This window comes from Medicago truncatula, chromosome 3 (genome assembly GCF_003473485.1).
Source record: "Medicago truncatula cultivar Jemalong A17 chromosome 3, MtrunA17r5.0-ANR, whole genome shotgun sequence".
Classification (NCBI taxonomy): Eukaryota; Viridiplantae; Streptophyta; class Magnoliopsida; order Fabales; family Fabaceae; genus Medicago; species Medicago truncatula.
The window spans coordinates 12782731-12809906 of record NC_053044.1 but is presented as its reverse complement, the minus strand read 5'-3'; the positions used below and the strand labels follow the sequence as shown (position 1 = coordinate 12809906).

General features: G+C 33.0%; 2 protein-coding genes and 1 non-coding gene across 3 annotated transcripts; all 3 read right to left on the bottom strand.

Moving 5' to 3' along the window:
• Nucleotides 1-698: 698 nt before the first annotated feature.
• Nucleotides 699-770, bottom strand: TRNAQ-UUG (transfer RNA glutamine (anticodon UUG)). Its single transcript has one exon. It is a non-coding gene; the product is annotated as a tRNA-Gln (tRNA).
• An 11878-nt stretch (nt 771-12648) lies between these two features.
• On the bottom strand, nt 12649-16487 carry LOC25490487 (eukaryotic translation initiation factor 5A-4). The gene is made up of 5 exons (XM_013603917.3): nt 16278-16487; nt 14844-14966; nt 14693-14749; nt 14506-14580; nt 12649-13143 (listed from the first exon to the last, which is right to left on the bottom strand). The coding sequence occupies exons 1-5, from the start codon at nt 16398-16400 to the stop codon at nt 13039-13041; spliced, it is 483 nt and encodes a 160-aa protein (XP_013459371.1). The 5' UTR covers nt 16401-16487; the 3' UTR covers nt 12649-13038.
• Nucleotides 16488-19151: 2664 nt separating this feature from the next.
• Nucleotides 19152-19963, bottom strand: LOC120579497 (uncharacterized). Its single transcript, XM_039831900.1, has 4 exons — nt 19753-19963; nt 19553-19649; nt 19332-19459; nt 19152-19240 (listed from the first exon to the last, which is right to left on the bottom strand). Exons 1-4 carry the CDS (start codon nt 19961-19963, stop codon nt 19152-19154), a joined length of 525 nt encoding a protein of 174 aa, XP_039687834.1.
• Between the last annotated feature and the right edge of the window lie 7213 nt (nt 19964-27176).

The following is a 27176-nucleotide window of genomic DNA, read 5'->3' as shown; positions in this document are numbered from 1 at the left end:
TTGCAGAAATTAAAGAGAAGGTTCGATAAAACACTCATGTTTATAGTTGTTCCCCCAATCGTCCTCACTATGGGGTATCTCCACACTTCATAGAAAAAGTTATATGGTATTCCAGTATTATGTTCTTGAAATTACACTGTCAACTACAAAGATTCCTTCAATTTACGAATCCAACCAATCATAAATCTTCTATGATAAGTAATCACTCCAAAACCTCCAATCTTCAAGCCTTCTTGAAGTTGGATCTTAAAAAGTTTTCAAAACTCATGGTAGCATGTTATCCATCGATCTTCTTGTCCAAGAAATCTTCTTTTCTATCAACCTAGTTTCAATCCCCTTCAACCTTGAGGCCTTGAGAAACAACCCCAACAATTACATTTGGTGACAAAAAATGCCTACTTTTTCTTTAGATCTATGATGCTCCACCAAGATTCTTGAGAGACACAAATTCTTGAAATATCATATAACACCCTAGAAACCTAGATTTCAAATCTAACAAGTGTTCTTTGTAAAGGTGTTTAATCAAAATAGTTTGAAGAATTTACTCACAACCTTGGGAGAATTGGAAACCAATGCCAATAAATCAAGATCATATGACATTAGTTTAATAGAAAAGGAGACTGAATGTTTCTAATAGAAAATATAAATCAAATCAATAACAATAAAAAAAAATATTTTTCATAACAAAAATTAAAACTAGGTCCTACCGGGAGTCGAACCCAGGTCGCTGGATTCAAAGTCCAGAGTGCTAACCACTACACCATAGAACCCATTTGTGAGTTTAAATAAATACAAAGACAATATGAATAAATTTTTCATAACAATATAAGTTAATAATTAGTTATTATTTTTGGAGAAAACTTAGGTACAATTTCTTAGGTACTTTTCGTATGATTCTTAACTAAAAATACATATTTTTTGGATATAACAAACTTTGAGAAAATTATGGATTTAAGGAAATCATGGTGAATTTAGTTAAGAACCATACGAAAAGCACCTAAGGAATTGCACCTAAGTTTTCTCCATTATTTTTAAGGAAATAAGTAATTATTTAAAAATCAAGAAACATAATAAAATTTTTGTCAAAAAATAAAAAGAAACATAATAAATTTATAGCTTAATACATTATTAGGTCTCTTAACTTATTTTTGATTTTCAATTTGGTCCTCTAAGTATAAAATGTCTTAATTTGGTCCCATAAATCTTATGTCGTTTACTATTTTGGACCTCTTCGTTAATATTTTGCAAAATCTATTAACTCTTTTCCACGTGTCAGTTAATATATGTGATCAACGACTGGATTTAAAAAGCACACATTACATACCCTGGACTCACAACATATGATAATTATCATTATTATTATTATTTTACTGCCAAAAAAAAAAACATAACTATCTCCTCTTTCTTCTTCTCTATACGCTCATCATCTTCTCCCTCTTGAACCACCATCAAAATACTTCAGCACCATTACTCCACCGTCCAACTTCGTTTTACCACACCACCACCACCATTGGACTACTCTACTCTTCCTCTTCAAAAAGCCACCAACTTATTATTAGATTGGTAAGATTTTAAAAACCCTAACCACCACCTTCTCTCTTACTTTCCGGCCACCGCAAATCTCCATTCAAAAAACTAATATGATTTTATTCTTCCCCATCATGTCTGCAACAAAACCCATATATTTATTTTGGGATCGGAGAACTTTCACCGGCGACCACCGCACCGGAAACCGCTGCAACCGTGTCGGCGACCAACGCATAATTTCTGCAAAAACTCAAAACAATTTATTAACCAGAAGCATACAATTACTCCATTCTTCTATTCTTCATAGAACCCTTCTTCTCTTATTCTTCATCGAACTCATCTTCCCTTTTTCAACGAACCCTTTTCCTTCTCTGAAACCCAGGATACCCAAAAGCAGCATGTGTTGAATTGATGACCTCCATTCGCGACCCCTATAATTGTTTTATGGTTGGTGTTTCTATTGGCCTCATCCCGCTTGCATCAACCAACTTGTCCTTGAAGGTGGGGAAGAAGAAAATCATATTAGTAACATCTTAATGAGTAAGATTCATATCATCGTAATCAAACTCATCGTTTTCATAAACAAAATGAGTCTCGATGTTTTTAATCTATACCTATTAATAAAGGCGTTACTTTTTGGTGTTTATTTTAAATGAAAAGGCATCAGTTTTTTTTTATGAAAGACAACAATTTTTTTTTTATTGAATCAAAGAGAGCACATTCATATCAACTTCCAAAAAATTCCCTCTTAACACAGATTTTTATTCAACTTTAACTTTTCATCAAACCACTAGGATTCATGGCAATTTACTATCCCAAACTTGCGGGTGGTACAAGAAAGTGTACTAAATATTGTTTCTATCTTTTCCTCCCATTATCTACTCAAAAACATTATTTCCTATTCACATCACTTCAAAATTAAATTGGTGAAATGGAAAGAGATTGCTTCAAGAGAAATCAAAATAATTGAAGAATAGTGAAGATCAAAGTGAGTGGAAAGCATCATTGCAAACAAAGGTATCTAAATTTATATCATACATGAGATCATTATTTGATTAGATCATTATCTATCTGTAGCATATATAAACCTAAAGCATTGTTTTGATGTAACCTATTTTACTTCCCATTTTACCGTAAGCTGAAATGCCATTGTTGCTTGGAGAGAGAGAGAGAGAGAGAGAGAGAGAGAGAGAGGAGAGAGAGAGAGAGAGAGAGAGAGAGAGAGAGAGAGAGAGAGAGAGAGAGAGAGAGAGAGAGAGAGAGAGAGAGAGAGAGAGAGAGAGAGAGAGAGAGAGAGAGAGAGAGGAGAGAGAGAGAGAGAGAGAGAGAGAGAGAGAGAGAGAGAGAGAGAGAGAGAGAGAGAGGAGAGAGAGAGAGAGAGAGAGAGAGAGAGAGAGAGAGAGAGGAGAGAGAGAGAGAGAGAGAGAGAGAGAGAGAGAGAGAGAGAGAGAGAGAGAGAGAGAGAGAGAGAGAGAGAGAGAGAGAGAGAGAGAGAGAGAGGAGAGAGAGAGAGAGAGAGAGAGAGAGAGAGAGAGAGAGAGAGAGAGAGAGAGAGAGAGAGAGAGAGAGAGAGAGAGAGAGAGAGAGAGAGAGAGAGAGAGAGAGAGAGAGAGAGAGAGAGAGAGAGAGAGAGAGAGAGAGAGGTTGAACCTATTGGACGACCAAGGATGCTTGTTTGATTAGATCATTATCTATCTGTAGCATATATAAACCCAAATCATTGTTTTGATGTAACCTATTTTACTTCCCATTTTACCGTAAGCTAAAATGCCATTGTTGCTTGGAGAGAGAGAGAGAGAGAGAGAGAGAGAGAGTGGCCGGACCTATTGGACGGCCAAGGATGCTTGGAACTCTAAGATTCAACACTTCTCTTATGTTTTTCATTCAACACATGGGTAAGTAAACTCCCTCTTGTGTTGGGATTGGATGTAAATAGGTAGGAGCCTATATAATAATCTTAGTCTGGCTGGTTGTATATGATTTATGTTCTCAATATAATTTTAGTTCAAATATTTTCTTTAGGCTTTGTCGCCGATGTAGTGTGCCACAACTGATCTTTTGATTTAGTCAGGCCCTAGTAATGTTGGCTATCTAAGGGACATGATTTAGATTATGTATAGGTGCTATCTCCCGAGAGATCGTAGATAGGTCTATATTCATGTATAACTTTTCGAGCATAGACCATATAACCAATCGGCTATTTTTCCATTGAGTATTGGAAGTTAGTTGTTTCTATGTCATTTCTCGTCGTTAAGCTTAGTTTGGAAACGTACACTGAGGAAAGGATGGAGTTATATTTGAGGCATAAAAAGTATACAATTGATTAAGAGGAAGCATTTGAGGAATAGTTATTGAAATTCAATCCAAACAACGCTTTGGTTAGGCAGTCCCCATGTTTGTACTTGCTTTGTGGGTACACCTTCCCTTAATATTTCAGTGAAGATTGAGACCTTTTACTAATAAAAATTGAACATAAAATCGTTAAGAAAAGTTTATACAAATCAAACCATAAGGTTAAAGACTGATTACATTATTTTTAGCATATTTTTATTCATTATAGTAGTTATTCTCCTAAGATGAGAGGAGTTTTAGACAAGTTTCTTATTGTTCGAGGGAAATTTTTTTATGTTTTGATATTGAGTCATGTAATTAAACTAATCAATTCTTAGGTGTTTATAAGTATTCTATTGAAAAATCACATCATATGGCAAAGCAAGACACCTCATGAAAAATTGGGAAGACATGAAATGAAGATTCAAGAGGTCTTCAAAGACATTACAAGTTCGGAAATACAATCTAAAATTTATCATTGGAATATATGCATCACATAAAATATAAGATAAATTACTAGAAACTAAATTATTTCCTCCAAAGGTGCCACTACGTCATTAGATCCTTCTCCTGGATTCATCATTTAGACACCACCAAGTACATGAGACTTGTTGGATGTCTTTTGTATCTCACAACTACTCATCCCTGCATTTCCCATGTTGTTCAATAGTTGATTTAGTTTCTTAGCAGTCCCAAATACCTACACTTCAAGTTTGCTCGGCGTGTTTTGAGGTATTTGAAGAGACCCCGTACAAAAGTCTTTGCTTTCCTCGCAACATCCTCTTCATCTTAAAGGTTTGCAGATGTTGATTGGGATGGTTGTCTGGATTCTAGTCGCTCCATCGGTAATTATTGTTTTTACCTTGGTGATTCTCTTGTTTCTTGGCATTCTAAGAAATAATTTATTGTTGCTCGTTCTTCGGAGGCTGAGTATTGCTCTCGTGTTGCTGCAATGTGTGAACTTCTATCGTAGCATTATCTCCTATTTGATCTTGGAATTCTGCCATATAGGCAATCTATTCTCAATTGTGATAACCAGAGTGCTTTGCATATCGCCATTAATCCCATATTTCATGAGCGCACAAAACACTTGGACATACATTACCATATTCTCTATGAGAAATCAATTGTTGTCCTTACGCGTTTGTCGCCTATTGCTTCTGCAACTCAAATTGTAGACATTTTCACAAGGCTTTGCGCCCAGAACATTTTCTTCATTTAGTTTCCAAACTATGAATGGTCAATATATACCAATCCGGGGGGATTACACTCTAATACTCAAGTCAAAGAAGAAAAGTCCACTGCTAACAGCTATACTGTCTGCTATACTTTCAGTTAGATAGATTGTTTAGTTATGTCAAGGTTTCATGTTTGATTCTCTCCGGTACTAATTTCAGTGGGCTGGTTTGGGTTCTTAAGAAAAAGGCCTAACGACGAATCATATCATGTCAGCTTCACTGAGCACAAGAAGTGTGCCTAGCAAAAAAACAGTCGGTTTAAAGAAAGACAACTCAAAACAGCTCAGAACAAGTTGCAAAGGCAAAGCCAGTTTTTCCATGTAACAGCCCTATGATCAGATTTTTGTCACCTTATCTACACACATTAAAACTTACAAAACCTAATGAAAGAAAAAGAGCGAGCGGCAAAGGAGGTGAAGGAAGTGAAGAAACCTTTCTTATTGGTTTAAGGAGTGTCAAGAAGTACATTCACTTGGAAGACATCAAGTTTTCTACAACAAGAGAAATGATCTTTGTTCTTTACAATTTAAGAATTTTATAACGTAGATACTTAGAGCCTGTTTGCAACACTTTTTGTTTTTAGTTTTCAAAATATGTTTTAAAAACTAATTTTAGAAAAGGGATTTCAAGAAGAGAAAAAGAAAAAACTTGTTTGGTAATGTGACTTTTCAAAACTGTTTTAGAAATGAAAAAAATTAGAAAATCCATTTGGTGATATAATTTTCAAAAACAGTTTTAAAAAAGAAGAAAACTTATGTACAATTCTTTAGGTGTTTTTCGTATGGTTTTTAACTAAATTCACCATGATTTCCTCAAATCCATAATTTTCTCAAAGTTTGTTATATCCAAAAAATATGTATTTTTAGTTAAGAACCATACAAAAAGCACCTAAGGAATTGTACATAAGTTTTCTTCTTTAAAAAATAGAAAATTAGAAAACTTATTTGGTAATCAAATTTTTTAAAATCTTTTTTGTAACCTATATAAATTATATTACCTTTTATATAATTGTATTTTTCTTATAATTTTATCCTTAGTTACCAATCAAATTAAATTTCAAGTACTATGGTTAAATGTAGAATTTAGTCACAAAATAGATAATTTTTTTAGATATGAAGTCATAATATGTTCAAGCGATACAAAATTGAAAAATATGAAACACATAAAAATATTATAGCATATTAATGTCGATAACATAAACATCAAATAAGCAAACAAAAACTATCATCCGCAAAATAACTAACAAAACTCCATACTCCATTGTTGCATATAAGAAAATCTAAAAAAAGTGTAATTAGTTCGATTAATTATGACGATGTACCCACATCCTATCTCTAAGATGATTCCTATCCATTGTCATCTCAGCTGCACCTTCATCAGATAACCTTGTTAAGTTTTTAATAACCTTGTTAAGTTCTATATCATCCATTTCCTCCCATATCCTAAACAACTCATGAGGCAAATTCCACTTGCTTATGTAATTGTGAATAGCACAACAAGCAGTTACTATGAGTCTTTGCCTTGAAGGTTTGTAAGAAGGCATTAACTTTAAAATAGGAAATCTGTTTTTCAACACCCCAAAACAGCGCTCAATTGTCATCCTTAAAGACGAGTGCCTGTAGTTAAATAACTCTTCTGGACTTTTTGGTTGTCTACCTTAACCTCGATATTCTTGTGCATGATATCTTTCACCTCTATAAGGGGGAAGAAAACATCTGGTACATGGATGCCCAGAATCAATAAGATAAAATGAACCTTCATCAAATAAAATACATGTTAGCTCTACTTGTTAATTTCCTCAATATAACTGCATAACTTTATGTTAGATATTAATACTTAACTTTAGGTGGCCAAGGAAATCCTGCATTTGGATTTGTAATTGCATCAAGTAAAACTTTAGAATCATGTGCCCTTCCTTCCCACCCCGAATATACATATGTAAATATCATGTTGAAATCACAAGCACACATGACATTCTGAGTGATTGTTGCCTTTCTACCTCTACATGAAATTTGTTTCTCAGCAGGAGCCCATGCACTTATTTGTGTACCATCAATTGCACCTATGCAATTCTACAAGGCATAATCCAAATTATACGGATAATTAAACAACAACCAAATAAATATACAACTACAATAACAATAATATGAATTACACACATATTGAACCAAGGATAATATTTTGGATTATTCTTAATTCTATTAGGCAACTCCATAGAATCTTGCTTTATTAGTTCTTTTCCTAATCGACACACTGCCCTTAATACTTCCTTGAAATTGTTTATGTGGAATGTTGAAAACGGTTTGAAGCAACTCTATGACGAACATTATGACCAATTATGAATAAGAATGTAGCAACTTTCTCTTCAACAAGCACATCCCTTGAGTCACTTAAGTAGTTCTTGTCTCTCAGTTCATTACAGAAATTAAGAAAACACTCTTTCTTCATTCGAAATAGATCAAAACAGTTAGTTCCAAACCCATTTAACACTTCAGCAACAAACTCACGACCAGACAATGAAGATGTCAAAACCTTTGATTTGTCAAAGTGTTTATGATGATAGTCATAAATGATACCACATAAGACAAAGTCCAAAAATTCATCATCACTTGCATCAGAAGCAGAATCATCACTTTTTTCAATATCAGTTATAGTTATAACTTGTCATACAAAGTAACAATAAAACTTAAAAACACGATACTCGATAAGAGGAAAATAAAAGGTTTTACAATATCAATTCTCAGCAACATCATGTAAATAAACACACAAGTAATTGTTCAACAAATACTAAGATAAGTATGTTTGATCACTAAAGATGATAAGTATGTCTCATCACTAGAACCTAAACAAATACATGTTATATCCTTAGAGCCTAAGTACCCATCCACGCTTCCTCTCATTAGGCATGGCGATAAACATTTCCCTCCAATCAGAATCCTTAAACTTTTCCAAAGCTTTTCCATAGGAATCATCTGAAATGTCTTCTAGTCCATCGAGAGCAGTCACACACTTGGTAAGAGAACAATCCGAAGTTACACGCGAAGTAGCCTCTGCACTCCTATCCCTTCTTAACCTATCAGCTCTTACCAAAGAAACTTGAGCCCATGCTGCAAGTGCCTCATTCATATGATGTGATGTAGACTCCTTCTTGGATCTCACATGAATCTGTCGCTTTTCACTGCGTGTGATGCGCTCAACTTCATGTAGATCATCATATGAACTATCCTTATCAACATGCACATGATTAGCACTCCCATTCCCATTGTTAATGTATTGATCATCAAGCTCGTTTTCGTCATTTGTGTTTGGTGGGTCTTGGGTAGATGAATGATGAAGTACTCCAGCTACATTATTTTTGTTGAATATGATATCCAACAACTTACAATGGTCACACCATTTATTTTGAAACTGTGCAGCTTTGGGATGTACCTGAAATGATATATGCATATCATCAATACAATGAGAATAACAGAAAGGTTCCCAAGTAAGAGAATCAATGAAATTAGAAGCAAAGAATGATCAAGATTCATGATTCTAGATAGGCTAAACACAAACAAACTCAATATGGAGTGAAGAAATGCAATATGTGTCAATCTCAGAAACACAATATTGAAACACAATATTAATTTAGCGCAATGAACAAAACTTGGATCAAGAATGAGCAAGAATCCAATATGTACCAAATGATTATATATACCATATTGGATTTATCATAAAAGTAGCAGCAGAGAGAGCAAATAAAATCAAGGTAGCAGCAGAGAGTTCATTTGTGTTCTATTCCTTGTGTGCACAGTTTTATTAGACTCATGGAACCAAAGTTTAACGTACATTTTATAACTAGTTCATAAACAGAAAAAAGTCTCATAATCAAATTGCTTGGAAATCGAGACTCAAGGGACTAGTTCATAAACATTTATCTACTCTACTCAACCAACTAAGGCACATTTTAATTAATGACTAAACTGTGACGCCTCACCAAAACAAAATAGAGTCGGTGTAGTGCAACTGCAGTAGATGAATGAGAATATTTTGCAGACATGGGGCTGAGATGAAGGTAGGTTACCTGTGTAGCATCAGCAGCAATGGCAGGCGCACCAGAAGAAGCAGGAGCGACCGAGGAGGAGGCATGCGCGGCTAATGAAGAGGCTGCAGGCGCAACAAATGAGGAGGCAGGAGCAGTGAAACGGGGACGGTGGCTAGTGTTTTTCATGCTACTTCAAATCCTTCTACCTGCACCACTTCAAATAATTAATCGTGATTCATGATGAGATTCATGTCTAAAACAGATATGCAAAGAGAGAGTCATATCAATAAGGTCCAGTTAACAAATTATTACATGTCTATGTTAACAAATGATTAAACAATACATGGATCAAAATTCATATGTTAAGTAAGCCAAATAAATATGTAGTCATTTGTTAGGGAACAAGCATATCAATGCACACAAGAACTAGAAAAAGGAATATTATGAAAACTTGAGAATGATCTCATTTTATTGATTGTCTATCTGAATGACTGAAAATCAAATGCAGCACTATTTATAACTCATATCAACTCACTAATAAGTACAATAGGTTACACTTGACTAACTAACTATCAGTATTAACAAATTAATTAAATGCCACCCTAGCTGAAATCTAATTACACTTAAGAACATGAACACTTCAAATTGAAGTCATGTCCACTATCTAGCACTAACACAACATTGACTCATGTTACATTCAATTACTTCAAATTTTGAAATTATTTCCGTTGGCGAGTTTTGTATCCGGTATCCGTGTGATTGTTGTAACTTATTAATGACATTGAAAGATACAAGTTGATACAAGTTGATAGAAGCCATAATTAAATAATGTTTAACAATTTTCATGAGTTGATTTCAAATTATATTCATAATTTCTTAGTTCATTAATATAGCTTATAAAAACAGCTTATAGCAATTAGAAAAATAATTTAACCTTATTTTCTATTGTTTTCTATTTTGCTATAAAAATAGCTTATGCTTATAAATAAGTGCTTATTATGATAAGCACTTATGCTATAAGCTGCATATAAGTTTTTTATCTAGACATGAACTTAATCCAGATCTATAAGCTGTAAATAAGCTGAAAATATCAATCATATAAGTTGCAAATAAGTTTTTTATCAAAATGAATCAGAGTTTATCTAACACAAGAACATATAAAAAGCATTACAAATTTCGAATTCTACCACAATCTAAAATTTACAAATTAACCTAATATTGAAAATCATAGATCTAAACGCCAATAAACACAAAATCAAGTAAAATATCGCTATATTAGGTGCAAAATTCTGAATCAAAGAATAGAAAGTAATGTAAAAATGAAAAAATCAAGTGTGAGATGTAACCTGAAAAAACCGCAGAGAAGAAGAAGCGCGGTGTAGATCGGAGAAAAGTCACGGCGGAGATCAGAGAAGAATCGCCATTTTCGCTTCTCTCTGTGTTCTGCGTAAGTTTTCTGCAAAATGAGAGATGATTTTTAATCCAATTTTTTTTTGATAAAAAAATGAAAATACCCCTGAACTTTGAACCTATTTACAACTATGCCATTGGAGAAAACAACCACTTCTCCGTGTTTTCCCTTTTCTACTTTTTTTCTCTATTTTAAAAACTCAAAACTAAATATAAAAAAGTAAAACCCATTTTATCTCTTTCCCTTTTTTAGTTCTCAAAACTAAAAAACCCAAAACACTTTTCAAAAATTATATTTTAAAAATAGGTAATCAAACAAGTTTTTAATTTTTTAATTTTTAAAAACTAAAAAAAGTGTTTTTAAAAAGTGTTTTAAATAGGCCCTTAATCTGGCAGGTTATATAAGAATTTTATTTCGTTATAATTTTAGTTTAAATCCATTCTTAATGTTTTGCCGATGATATAGATTCTGCAATTGATCTTTTGATTTAGTCAGACCCTAGTAATGCTAGTTATCAAAGGACATGGTTTAAATTATGTACAGCTGCTATCGCCCGAGAGATTTAAGGTAGGTCTATATTCATGTATAACTTTTTGGGCTTATGCTATAGAAACAATCAATTATTTTTCCGTTGTGCATCAGAAGTCAATTGTTTTATGGATCTCGCATCGTTAACCTTAGACGGAGGTGTATGTTGAGGAAAGGGTGGAGTTAGAATTGAATTAAAAGGAGTATATAATCGATTAAGGAACAATATTTGACGAATAGTTCACGAAGCTTAATCCCGAAAATATAATCTTTCTACTCTTGTTTTATCATTTAAATTGCAAAGACCAATTCACGAACAAACAAACTCTTATCCTTTTATACTCAAAAGGATTTTAGTTGTTGAATGGGTTTGATGTCGCACGAGTCTCTGTGGTTCGACAATTTATTTTTCATAAACTGGCATACTTAGTATAATCCTCTTTATCAAATGGCGCCGTTGTCAGAGACTCGTGTGTACATTACAATAATTTTTTTATTATTTTGAGTATTTGTAAAATATTTGTCTGTGTTCTACAAAATTTGCTAGGCAAAACTAGACATAACCTATAAATATTTTTGTTTATTTTACTTTTTATTAGTCATTTTGGTCCCTAAATGTGTAATAAGTAGACACAATAGTCTTTCAATGTATCGAAACTTCGCAATAGTCCCTAACTGTGCACTTCGTAAATCAAAATAGTCTCTTATATTAAAATGCTTCATTAATATTGTCATATAAGTCCTTCAATATACTAACTTATTTTCATGTCAGTCCTTATATAAAAAGAGTTATTGTTAGTATTGAGAGATTATTTTAGCGTAAGAGACTATTTTGACTAAGAGAGTGCACAACTAGGGACTATTTTAAAACTTTGATACATTAAGGGACTATTGTAATTATTCATTACATTCAGAGACCAAAGTAACTATTACCCCTTTTTATTATTGTGTAGATTTGGTTTGCACTAACCTCTCTTTGCTAGACAATTTTTTTTTCTTGTTACTTATTTTTGTATCAATTCTCCATCAAAAAACCATGGCAGACCCTGGTTATAACAACTTTTATATTCCATATGAGTATGAATCATATCCACATTATCAACAACATCCAAAGACGCACAAATATTAAAGATCAAAGATATATTGGAATAATTCATGCAAGTATCCATGAATAATTCCTATGGTTGTATATAGAGGCAGCATTTTCAGTATTTTAGGGACCAAAACATCATTTTTCATGTGTTACTGCAACCAAATTATTGTATCAGTCCAAACAAGTTTGGAAGGAAAATCTTTGTCGTTTCATCAATGGGTTGCACCACTAATCGGACCACCATATGTCATCAAAAACCACCTTCATATCCCCTCGTAATAATGCTCACAAAGGGTTTCATTACAATAATTTTAAGACAAAAAGGTGAACAAAGGCGTTACATTGAACCTCCTATTAATTTGACACAGACTAAATCGGTCTAAAGGCGGGGTGCGTCTGTACTCCCTACAGCATACAATACACATCCCAGATATTCATAAATGCATTAAAACCTGAAAAGCATCTGAAGCTAAACTACAAACACACTTTTAACAACTTCCAAATAGCACTAGAAGCTACAAATATTCAGTAACACAGCTTACAAAATCCTAATTTCTAACTCTAGTATAATCCTAGTAGGAAAGTAGGAATTATTACTATTTTCCTACATGCACATTAATTCAAATGTTTTGTAGTTGATGCACACAGAATATCTCTAGAATAAATGCATAATACAGCAAAACAAAAATAATTTAACAAACTTGTAATTTTTATAAGAAAAACTCAGAACAGCATGGAAACAGAAAAATGCTAGAGAGTTTGTGTCACATCCATAAACACAGTTGGTAAGACTAGTCTGACCAGTGTCCATAACCAAAGGGTTGAACAATAACACAATACAAAAATATGATTTAGTTAAATAGAAGCAACAAATGGGTAGTTGAAGCTAATTCTTTGGACCAATATCTTTCAGAGCATTAATCTGCTCCTCACCCATTGAAGACATCACAGACACAACAAGGTCCTTACCCTCAGCAAAACCTTCCTTGATCTGCAGTGACCGATAAAACATCTTAGTTAGAAGAGTAATATAAAGAATCAATGAACAGGTAAACAGAATAGAGCGTCTCAAACTCAGAACTTAGAGGAACAATACGCCGATAAATAGTCTCAGTTAGAGGAATAATACAATAAAACATCTCAGTTAGAGGAATAATACAATAGAACATTTAGAGGAATAATACGAAGAAACAATGAACAGGTAACCAAAATAAAGTATCTCAAACTCAGAACTGGGAGGAACAATACACAGATAAAACGTCTCATTTTTAACTAGTTCATGTGTTACCTCTTTGTTTTTGAAAAAATGGATTTTGAGAAAAGCTAACCCTGATAGCTTTTCATTTTAGAGTCAAAATAGATTCTTTTTTGATAAAATGAATTTTCTAAAAATCCTAAACAAACACTTAAAAATGACAAGTGATTGTTTTGCACAAAAAATAGATTTTAAACAAACGCACCAAATATGCCAATAAAACATCTCAGGTAGAGGAATAATACAATAAAACATCACAGTTTCAAAAATAATACAAAGAATCAATGAACAGATAAACACAATAGAGCATCACGTAAAGATAAACTCAAACTCAGAACATGCACATATAAATTTCCCATTGAACACTTGTAGAAACATAAATATTAAAAACATCATACAGCAATTATGAATTTTATAAAAGTTCTCTTGTAAGTTAAAATAAACTTTATGGCAAAAGAAAAGGTTAAAACTAACTTCTGAATCTTAATTAATGGCATAAGAAAAGGTTACACGACAAGTTCTCTTTTAAGTGAAAATTAACTATGGCAAAAGAAAAGTTTATACTTAACTTTTACATCTTAATATTTTAAGACACTCCCTCCTTTAAGGCCGGTATGATTTGAGAACATTTTGTTTTCATTTCTCATTTTCACTTTTATCAGACAACTATTACTTTGTTGTCACTTGCTTAATGTTTTCAAATATTTCCATTATTTCTTGTTTTCAAGTATTTGTAACACAAACAATGCAAAAAAAATATGTTTCAACCGTTTTTTTGTACAAAACTTCAATGAGAGGAATCAGCTCCCTCACACCAAACATGTCATTAACTTCATCAGCAATTGAAGAACCATAAACTAAAACTCTTTTTAGGCTAAGAACTCCTATTAACTAAAAACTAACCAATTTGAGCCAAAGAATAGAACAATCAAGGGAATCAATGATGATTCTGATATGGAAAACAAGATTCAGGTAAAACAGTAAAGATATATTTGGCAAATTGAAAATATGAATCTAAAACCTAAAAAATGTTCTAAAGCTAGGCATACTTTTGCAGGATGTGAATATTAACAAACAAAGCAGTAGATTCCCACAAACCTGAGTAAGCAGATTGTCATCAGTAGGAAGCTTCAGGTCATCCTTGGTGTTACCATTTTCGGTAAGCAGACTCACCTATAAATATTCAATGACATCATTCAGTAAAGAGATTCAAACAATAGAATCAAGACCAGTCATTGAATCAAACAAATTGCCAAAAATCAAAAGAAACAATATTTCAACTTACAAATCCATCCTCAGAAATATCGATCAATTGGTAGTCGGTACGATTCACATGGGGAACCTATGAGACAAAAAGACACAGAAAAATGTCATAAAAATAAAATAAGGAATCAAAGATGTAAAGAAACATCATGAAAAAGAAAACGTCTACGTACATCGCAATTGTGCGAAGAGGGCACAATATCTTCAAGCTTTTTAGAAGTGAAAATATCAATTGCAACAAAGTGGCACTTAGCATGTCCATGCTTACCGGTCTTTGAAGTTGAAACCTCAACAACCTGCCATACAAGAATCCATCCAAACCCATCAATCATGGAATCAAGTAAACCATCAAAGTTCAAAACAAGTACAAAAACAACGATCAATCCAAAATAACTACGAAAATCCATTCCAACACAACCAAAGCTACCCTTCAAAGGTTATAAATAATAGAATGAAACCACAATACAGACCGTGACATTAGGATTTTTTGTCTTAAAATCTATCCAAACAACAGCACAATACAACATGAACACTCACAAGTACAACCCTAAAACTAATTTTAAAAAAAAAAAATTGTGATAAGAAAATCCATACACACACCCACAACCCAAAAACTAAATTTTTTTTAAGAAAAAAATAAAAATAAACTGTGATAAAAGTATCCATACACACCCATCAATCACATTATCAAGTAAACTCCAAAGTAGCAAAAAACCAAAACAGCCATACAAACACAAAAAATCAAACATAAGTCCAAAATTACTACTCAAAAGACCACACAAATCCTTCCAAACACAACCAAAGCTACACTTCAAAAGGTTCTACATAAAACTCACAACCACCATACACACCACAAAATTAAGGTTTTTGATGTCTCGAGTCTCAACGACATCGATTAATCGCGGTTGTATCAACCGCTCAACCGCATTTGACTTAGACTCTTTCTCCACAATATCAAACAGTCACAACACACCGCAACTTCAAACCTTTAACAAACAATAAAACAATACAAGATGAACAGTCATAAACACACACTCTGCAAAATTAGGGTTTTCTACTTTTCCTCACAAATACCAACGGATTGTGCATCACGACCACAATTTAAAACCTTCTCAAACAACTATACGATAAAACATGAAAATTCACAAATACAATTCTAAAACAGAACAAAACAACAAGGACCGCTGTTCTAATAACCTACTCCAATCACACACACTTGCGAAATTAGGGTTTTGACTCTTCATCCTCAATATCTAGTGATTGCAAATCGATCAAAATTTAAAACTGTCAAACAACAATACAATAAAACATGCAAAATCACAAATACAACCCATAACAGAACGAAACAACACACGAAACATAAAATTTCGATTTTCAACAAACAAAAAAACAAATTTTATATTCAGTTAATTAAACCAACAACAAAATACTAGATTATTTTATGTGAAATAATAGATCTATAAAGCTAAACACCAAACACAAACAAAATCATGAAGAGAAAAAACTATAAAACCCTACAAAAACAATCAAACCCTAAACAAAAACAATGCAAAGGATCATAATTAAATCAAACTAATCAAGCTTTAGAGAATGAAATTGGATAAAACCTTGCAGGGACGATTTTTGATAACGATGTAACCATTTTTGCGGATGGTTCCGGCTTGTTGAGGATAAGTCTTTGAAGCTCCGGCATCGGCTTTTGACTCAAAGTGGTGTTCCTCGTCAGACATGATGATGAATGACAGTTTCAACTCGACTCCGATTTGTCTCGAAACCTAATTTGATGTGAGAGGCCGGTGAGTGTTTTGAAGGCGGAGAATACGAAGAGAGTGTGAATTTATATATTTACGAAATAATTAATCAATTTTTTTTAATTTTTTTTCGAGGTATATTTTTCCCTCAAATAAGGCATATTGTTTTTTATTTTGATCTTTTAATTATATATATATATATATTTTTTTTTTAGCTGAACCATCTTTATCTTCTTTTATTTATATAACTAATCCTAACAAACATCTCTTATCTCTTATTCTAAATGCTTATTAGGTATGTTATAAGTTAACCTAGATTTTCCCTCTAATTATCTTACCTTAATTGTTGTTATTCATTTAACCCTCTAATTTTTTCCTCCACTAATATGTCTGTTTTGAAATTGAAATTTCTATTGTTATGTTTTCCTGATTTTTTGCTTGAAAATAGTAAACGTGATGTGTATGTTGTCATTTGTATTTAATACAACATTTCCCATATCCTATGCAGACTAATACAGCTTCCCACTTCTCCATATTATTTTTGTTTCCAACACATCCTTTATGCCTTCAATTATGCATTATATATACACTTGAATACATAACATGTCTATCATCTTCCAAATCTCCACTTTGGTATTCCGAATTTGCAATGACTGGACACAGCGTTGAACTCTTGATGGTGTTTCAAAGCTTGACTGGTATGGATTTATGCGTAAATGTTTTAGCCGCTTCAGTTTTTTTTTCTTTCTAATTTCTAATGATTACGTTTCTGTTGGTTTTTCTGTAGGGGATTTGATGAACAATCTTGTTTGCGATGTTGAATCCAATTGTCTATTTCAACTTCCAAATTAGTTTATGATCAAATGAAATTGCCTTTTATTGCTGGATCTTATTATGAAAATATAATATGTGTTTATCTGTTATATAAAACAAGGCAACCTTACAATTGCAGTATAGTAGATATCTTTTTTTTTTTTTTTTATTAAGAATCAATATTTGCATTACTCTTTAACCTCATTTTAGGCAGTCGTTAGTGATGTGTTAAAAAAGTGTTTATTTTTTTAAAAAAAAATGTAAAGGATATTAACTTATTTATTTAGGGATAACGATAAAAAGAAATGAGAGTGGTTAATTGTAATCTAAATATAAGGGAATTTAAACAACTGTTAGCAAATTATTAGGTGATTGGGACTGTCATTTTAAAAACATTTAACTCTTTTTGTTTATTCTTATATAATGGAATATATTAATTCAATATTACGTTGATTAGATTACTTATTTGTTCCCATTGCGTTTAATTGTTTGAGTTTAACAGTCACCTAGAATCATTGAACGTCTCATACTATGTCGCCTTCCCTTTTTTTGGATAGTGGAGTTTTGCATTTAATGCACTTTGTGTATTGGAAAAACACATCCTTTATGCCTTCAATTATGCACTATATATACACTTGAATACATAACATGTCTATCATCTTCCAAATCTCCACTTTGGTATTCCGAATTTGCAATGGCTGGACACAGCGTTGAACTCTTGATGGCAATCCAAAACTTGACTGGTATGGATTTATGCGTAAATGTTTTAGCCGTTTCAGTTTTTTTTCTTTCTAATTTCTAATGATTACGTTTCTGTTGGTTTTTCTGTGGGGGATTTGATGAACAATCTTGTTTGTGATGTTGAATCCAATTGTCTATTTCAACTTCCAAATTAGTTTATGATCAAATGAAATTGCCTTTTATTGCCGGATCTTATTATGAAAATATAATATATGTTTATCTGTTATATAAAACAAGGCAACCTTGCAATTGCAGTATAGTGAAGATATATATATTTTTTTTATTAAGAATCAATATTTGCATTACTCTTTAACCTCATTTTAGGCGGTCGTTAGTGATGTGTTAAAAAAGTGTTTATTTTTTTTAAAAAAAGTAAAGGATATTAACTTATTTATTTAGGGATAACGATAAAAAGAAATGAGAGTGGTTAACTGTAATCTAAATATAAGGGAATTTAAACAACTGTTAGCAAATTACTAGACCATTGACCCGTGCTAACGCACGTGTCATTTAAAAAATTAATACTTACCGAAAAAATAAGACACTGTAGTTCACTTGAATGTAAAAATTGTCGTGAATCAAAGCAAAATGTCAATTACCATAGACTTTGTTTTTGTTCCATAATTTTAGTACGTAGTTCCTGTTACTTTAACATAACATATAATTTTAAAAGGGAAACTGAAGTTCGTTGACATGCAAATAGTTTCAATAAGTAAGAAAATGAATAGTACACAAAAAAGTCCTACACATTATGGAAAATTTATCTGTAGATCACACTTGATGCAACATCGGTATCATCGCCGTCGTCGTCATTAATCAATATCTTTAAACCACCCCTCGAAGTAACCCGTGATATTGCGACGTACAACTGTCCATGTGAAAAATAACAAAGATGAATCCAAAACGACATCTAAAAATTTCAATAAACAGATAGCTACCTCAGTTGACTCAATCATGCTTTCAATTGTCATTCGGTTAGTGTTGAGCAAGTCATCTGATAAAGACGCGGAGCTGTTCGTTGAAATTTGGCTGACACTTCGGGTGAACTGTATTGATGCATTTTTCATTCTAATAAAAGGGCACCAATGTTAATAGAAGAGTGGTGAGACCTCCATACAACTTAATTACGACCAAAAAAACTTGTCTTTATTCTAAAGCATATAAAAATGTAAATGGTTACCGTGTCATGTACACAGCGACATCAGGCAAATCGCCATTAAGTATCAGCTTAGTCCCATTAAAGGCATTAGCAATTCCCATAGCACCTAATTTTTAAAAAAATCAACAGCAAGTGAACATAATTTCACATTTCATTGTTGATATCAGCAGAAAGCACAAACTTAAAACACGATATACCTAAATACATGCGTGTCTTGCAAAACTGCAATATCAATATAGTAGGTGTGTCGTTGTCATGGTTGCCAAAAAAGGTCACAATTTTGTCAGCATGTTCACCCCAAAGAGAGCAATGCAAGCAGTTGTTTCTGTAATAAAATATTACCAAAATATCAATTCAGGAACATAAGGTATATTAAAATTATATTACAACCAGGTACAAAGAAAGAGACAAATCTTACTCAAGATCTTCTAAAGTGAGATCAATAACCCTGCTTTTCCTTCCGTCCTTTTCAGTTTCCCTTATATCACCTCTTTCAATTACATGACCAATAACATCTGAAATTACGTATACAAAAGCAAAAACAAATGTATGAAATTCCTAAACGAATGCTTATAGGTAGAAATAATGTACAACACACATTCAGAATTGAAGTCTTACCCGTAGATACTTCCTCGACAGTTGAAGAGAGAATTTCATTGAATGGATTGAACTCAAAAACGTTCATAGGGATAGCAGGCAAGTGTACTTTGGTAAAAGTTGAATTGTGCATCATACTAAGCTTATGTTTGTGTGAAGTTGCCTTATAAGGACTTTCATTAAAACCTACAATTGCATTTTCAAGCTGATATGTACCCCCTTCTTGAACCATGGACCTGAACTTTGCCACCTAATCTTTTCTAGCTGTGGCGTGAATACGTCCACCCTATTGACGACAACAACAACATTAAACAGCTGGTTAAATTACATAACTAAAAAACAACAATGACATTAGTTTAATTTTAAAGCTAAGAGTGCAAACATGCAAAAACCTTTTCATCGACCAGTAACATGTTCATGAAAATGATGCTAGTGGGGACCTTCTTCTCTCGAATCAACCAAATGTGAGCAACTCGCACACACATCTTGAGATTCTTTCTTCCTCCAGAAACAGCTGAGATTGGAGTGTATTTGGCAAACATCATTGGCTTGTTTTTTCCTTTCCAAGAAAGATGATGCTTATTTAGATTGAGATGGTTTGACTAATAGGTTATGATATATTTATAGGAAAAAGGTGGAATACATGTGAGTAGGATATGTCGGTTGAGCAATAAAGAGTATTAGTTATCAGGATAAGCACAAAATAGTAGAACAAAATTAGGAAGTGGCCAACATTTTAGGATAAAGATTAATATGAATAAAATGAAATTAATATTGTTGATGGGGCACTTTGTTTTACTTAAGAATTGGCATTTTTTTTGACTTAAGAATTACCATAGTTGATTCGCCAAAACATATTTTAGAGATGTGGATGAAATGTGTAGTAGTTACTTGAATGAGAGGAATTAGGATTTTTAGTTTGTTTCCACCCAAAACATATTTTAGAGATGTGGATGAAATCCCCTACATATTTAAATGAGAGAAATAAGGATTTTAGTTTGTTTCCACCAAAAAGTTACTTTAGAGATGTGGATGAAATCTCTTAGTTACTTGAATGAGAAGAATTAGGATTTTTAGTTTGTTTCCACCGAAAACATATTTTAGAGATGTGGATGAAATCCCATACTTATTTGAATGAGAGAAATAAGGATTTTAGTTTGTTTCCACCAAAAAGTTAGATTAGAGATGTGGATGAAATCTCTTAGTTACTTGAATGAGAGAAATTAGGATTAGGATTTAAGTTTGTTTCCACCCAAAACATATTTTAGAGATGTGGATGAAATCTTTAGTAGTTACTTGAATGAGAGGAATTAGGATTTTTAGTTTGTTTCCACCCAAAATATATTTTAGAGATGTGGATGAAATCTTTAGTAGGTACTTGAATGAGAGGAATTATGAATTTTAGTTTGTTTCCACCCAAAACATATTTTAAAGATGTGGATGAAATCCCCTAATTATTTGAATGAGAGAAATAAGGATTTTAGTTTGTTTCCACCAAAAACTTAGTTTAGAGATGTGGATGAAATCTCTTAGTTACTTGAATGAGAGAAATTAGGATTAGGATTTTAGTTTGTTTCCACCCAAAACATATTTTAGAGATGTGGATGAAATCTTTAGTAGTTATTTGAATGAGAGGAATTAGGATTTTTAATTTGTTTCCACCCAAAATATATTTTAGAGATGTGGATGAAATCCCCTAATTATTTGAATGAGAGAAATAAGGATTTTAGTTTCTTTCCACCAAAAAGTAAGTTTAGAGATGTGGATGAAATCTCTTAGTTACTTGATTGAGAGAAATTAGGATTAGGATTTTAGTTTGTTTCCACCCAAAACATATTTTAGAGATTAGGATTAGTAATTGTTAGTAATAATGTTAAGAGGAGACATTACACAGCTATGCTACTAAATTGATTCTAGTGATTGTTACTAATAATGTTACTAAAAGCCATGTTACTAAAATGCTTCAGTAACACAGCCATGCTACTAAATTGATTCAGCAACACAAAAACAAACACAAATATATAAATCAAAAAGCAAAGCAAGCAAGGCTAAATTATTTTTGAAATTCAAGGGACATTTGCTAAATTCAAAGACAAAAAAAATAGATGCTTCCAAAACTCTAAGAAACTAAAACTTAAAATTCAAATTGGAAAGGTCTTGCACAATTTATCTAAACATGGACTAATTGTAAATAACATCAAGGTAGATGGTATCATGTGACCCAACCATCGGAGCACCCCCTCTGATCTTCACACCTTCACGGAGCCTGCGAGCTTCCACAAACCTATTCCAACGTCGTCCTATCTTGAAGTGTTCATAAGGAATAGTTGCAAAAGTTAGCTCACAAACGGAAAAGGAACAAAAGAAGTTAAGGTGGACACGAAAAGTGTATCATACCATGCAACCTTTAGTAACATCATACTCAGTTAATTTTTTTCGAAATCAAGAACCATGTCACTAATATTGTGACGATAAGCGAGAAGAGATGTTATTGGGGGGAGATACTCATCGAAAGTTGCTTGCAAATTCATCTTGTCAAGAAGGAAATGCATAGGGGGATCAAAAACCGGGTAGGGGATACCCTTTGTGAGAAAAAAATGCTCCGTTTACTCTATCGACCAATACTTCAAACTTGTTGGACTTAGGATCAGTCAATATTGCATAACACCAAATTTTATCTCCGAAATCACCGCCAAACATGTTTGGCAAGCATACTGCACCCTAAAATAATAACAAACAAAAACATCACACATTGATAAAATAGAATGCAAATAACTAAGAATAGGTATATTTCGCAAAAAACACATACAGCATCAATGTCATATTCAACGATATATGATCTGTATTTCAGTCTGAGCTTGTTGATTGCTTTGTCAAGATCAGAAAAAGGGTTTTTCACCAACGGACCTACAAAAGATTGAAAGGGATTGAAAGAATGATTTATACTTTAAAACAGCGATGAATGTTTCTGGAAGCCATGTTGAAAAGAGATTTCGGTTTAGGAGAAAGGATTAAAATATATTGGTGAGGGTTTGGAGGAGAGAAAGGTATGGTTTTAAAAAGAGATTTCGGTTTAGGAGAAAGGATTAAAATATATTGGTTAGGGTTTGGAGGAGGGGAATTAGGAAATATGGTTTAGGAGGAGTGAAGTTAGATGGTTAGGGTTTGAAGGAGGAGACTTAGGAAATATGGTTAGGTTTTAAAGGAGGGAAAAGTTGCTAAAATATTAGGGTTAAAATATTAGGTTAAAATTAGGGCAACAAAGCTTTGTTTAGGAATAAGAAGATTAAGTGATTGGGACTGTCATTTTAAAAACATTTAATTCTTTTTGCTTATTCTTATATAATGGAATATATTAATTCAATATTATGTTGATTAGATTACTTATTTGTTCCAAATGCCTTTAATTGTTTGAGTTCAACAGTCACCTAGAATCATTGAACGTCTCACACTATGCCGCCTTCCTTTTTTTGGATAGTGGAGTTTTGCATTTAATGCACTTTGTGTATTGGAAAAACACATCCTTTATGCCTTCAATTATGCACTATATATACACTTGAATACATAACATGTCTATCATCTTCCAAATCTCCACTTTGGTATTCTGAATTTGCAATGGCTGGACACAGCGTTGAACTCTTGATGGCGTTCCAAAGCTTGACTGGTATGGATTTATGGGTAAATGTTTTAGCCGCTTCAGTTTTTTTTTCCTTTCTAATTTCTAATGATTACGTTTCTGTTGGTTTTTCTGTAGGGGATTTGATGAACAATCTTGTTTGCGATGTTGAATCCAATTGTCTATTTCAACTTCCAAATCAGTTTATGATCAAATGAAATTGCCTTTTATTGCCGGATCTTATTATAAAAATATAATATGTGTTTATCTGTTATATAAAACAAGGCAACCTTACAATTGCAGTATAGTGAAGATGTCTTTTTTTTTATTATTAAGAATCAATATTTGCATTACTCTTTAACCTCATTTTAGGCAGTCGTTAGTGATGTGTTAAAAAAGTGTTTATTTTTTTTTTATAAAAAAGTAAAGGATATTAACTTAATTATTTAACGATAACGATAAAAAGAAATGAGAGTGGTTAACTGTAATCTAAATATAAGGGAATTTAACAACTGTTAACAAATTATTAGGTGATTGGGATTGTCATTTTAAAAACATTTAATTCTTTTTGCTTAATCTTATATAATGGAATATATTAATTCAATATTAGCCTTTCTTCAACCATGCAGTCCCATACCTGTACGGCCTTAGAATCCCTCTCATTCCGATGTGATTCAGTTTTGCCTAGAAGCATGCAAGGAGCCGGACCACTCCCCGCCCTCATCAGCCTCGAGCGTTACATGCCCACCAAGCGGGAGCGTTACAGTTATGTCCTTAGAAAGGCAACGCTCAAACAAGCGAAATTAAACTTCGAATATGGAGCACGCACAATTTTCATTGATGACCAAGGTATGCTCAGTTATTCAGGTACAATATATTAATCGATAAATAAATTAACAAACAACTAACTTAATTTTCAAGCTGGCTATTGATTGAGAGGATTTGCACTAACAAATGTATATTTTTTGAAGAGACAATTTCTGATTCATGCGCCAAAACCCGTGTTGAGGTAAATAACATTCATGTGCACGAAATAAGTAGAGGTACTATTCTGTAACAATACTCTATTCTCCAATTTATAACATAATATCACGACAACCACCATATCCATAATATATTCCACTCAATCTCTGCCGATTATCCTCCATGTAACACTCATGATGTTAGCCAGGACATATATCAGTCTAAAATTAAGAAATACATTATTCGATATGGTCTTGATTTGCAAAATGATCAAGAATCAATTCCCTCTATCAACAATGAATGTAACAAAAATGGTGAAGAGTTCGACGTCCCTGACAACCCACGTAAGTCACAAATTCTGTTGCTTAATAATCCATTACGCTTAATTTCATACACCATTTAGTGCGAGTTCATATGTTTATTAACATGCTTAATTAATATTTACTAACATTTCGCAGATTTTGATATCATAGAAATAGGCGACGGCCAATAAGGTATTGTATTACACATTTGTTTTTCACTTTATCAAATTGTATTTTAAGTCATTTAGATTATTAAACCCTGTTTTGTTACTTGCAGGTGGAAATCCTTATTATATACATTTTGGCATGCCTGAAGGATTATAATCCATCGGAACCTCTATTTTCACTGTGTTGCAAGCAAGGGAGGGTAAAGATTGCTTACCCGGATTTTCCAGAAGAGTTAAATGAATTATATTACAACAATGATCAGAAAAGCAAGTTTTTCAAGGAGAATATTAGATTGTTTAATTCCATGTTTACATTTACATCAATGGGACCCAATATAGACGATTCAATGAACAATGGTAAGGCCCCACCAATTTTTGTCATGCATGGCGAAAACTATCACCAACTTGGTAGTTTGCTCCCTAAGCCCGGAAACGGCCCGAAATTCGCTCAACTTTATGTTTATGACACAAACAATGAAATACAAAATTGGATGCGTGCGGTTAGGTATTTGCTAATTATTACATTTAACAATGGTTTCATTTGTGTCTTTTGTTTGTATAAATCTTCATTTCCATTTACAATTCATCATCTAATCATCAAGTGAAAATATACATTGCAGCATGGTGGATGACAACAATGCAATTAGATCGACAATAGTCACTGAACTGCGGAACAAGTTGGACTCTTTGAATTCATATGTTAAGACGTATAGGAACATCTGCGACAAGATAGTGGATGGTGAATGTAACGCCCACTTTCGTATAATCGTTTATTTATTCAAGTTTAGGTGATTATATTATAATTATATAATATGTGCATGATTTTGGTATGTTTTGATGATTTATGATGATTTGATTGATGACGTGATAAGTTATGAGTTTTGGAGGATTTGATTATGATATGAGATTTATTTTATTGTTAAATAGAATAAAGATTTGAAAATAATATAAAATATTTAGTTGAGGGCTGTTTTGATATTTTAGATAGTTTTGGGGGAGAAAGTGAGATAAGATAAGTTATTAGAAAGAGGTATAAATAGGGAAGACCTAATATCTTTAGAAAACCATTGTACGTGAAAACTTTTGGAAAAAGGGAGAAAAGCTTAGAGAGGAGCAAGAGACCAAGAGTGCTGCGATTTTCTTCAAACAAGGTAAGGGTGAGACTAATAATTCAATAATGTTATTTACTGTAATTCTGATGATTAGTTGACAAAGTTAGGATTGATTTAGAGAAGTTTTGGAATTGGGTCAAAACCCTAAAAATTGATGATTAAACGGTAAAACTTGTTTAGATTGATGTAGAAACCGTCCTTTAACCTTAGAACATGTTTAGGTGGATTATGGAATCAAAATTAGGCTTTGAACCATGTTGTGTGATGGATTTTTGAGAAAAACCCTAGTCTGCCCGTGCTTCTGTTCATCGCTCGCCACGGCGAGTGATGATCCTCGCCTCGCGAGTGATGAACTTCATCGCTCGCCACGCGAGCCCCTTCCCTTCGCCTCGCGAGTTGTTTGGTGCAACTCGCCATGGCGAGCAACCCTTCCTCGCCTCGCGAGCTTAGGCAGAGTGCATGTCATATTTCGTGTTTCGACCTTTTTAGTTGAATCTTGTATGCCTTTGAGTACCTGAACATACCTAGTATTGATTAGGAATGAATGTAGGATCAGAGGGAACCCAGAACAACCTTAGTTTGGGAGTTGAGTGGTACTCGCCATGGCGAGTAAGTACTCTCGCCTCGCGAGTACAACCAGGATGAACTTGTTTATGTGTTTATGCGATCTGTGTCGCACTTGTTGGTCAAGAGTGAACCCCTAACTGGTAATGAGACCTAGTGATGTCATTTAATGCAGACTGTAGAGTTGTTTAAGTTATATTAATATTAATTGAATATGAACTATTGTATTGTATATTCATGCAAGATAAGAAGATGTGATAATGATACAAATTATGTGCTTTGATATAATGATATCATCTTGTTATGTGACCTGTTTATGCTGCTTCCGTTATTTAACTAAGTGCATAATTATATGATGAAGTTTAGCTCCAAATTATTGGATGCATGTTGATAAGTTGATTACGATGTTTTGTTCATATGTGTCCATGCATAGCATATCATTGAGCTTAGTCCTCACCACGAATATTAGGAGCTTTGTCCTCCGCACGTTTTATAGGAGCTTTGTCCTCCGCACGATTAAAGTATATTAATACTTATGATGACGATTGGTACCACATGCATATAAGGAGTCTAGGAGCATTGTCACATTGTCATGATTAAGATGCCTTGTTGATAATGAATGAATATGTGATTATGTGATAAGTGTTTATTGATTATGTTACGTTGTTCATAATGAATTGGATATATGATTACGTGATAACTGTTTAGCATTTATGCAAAG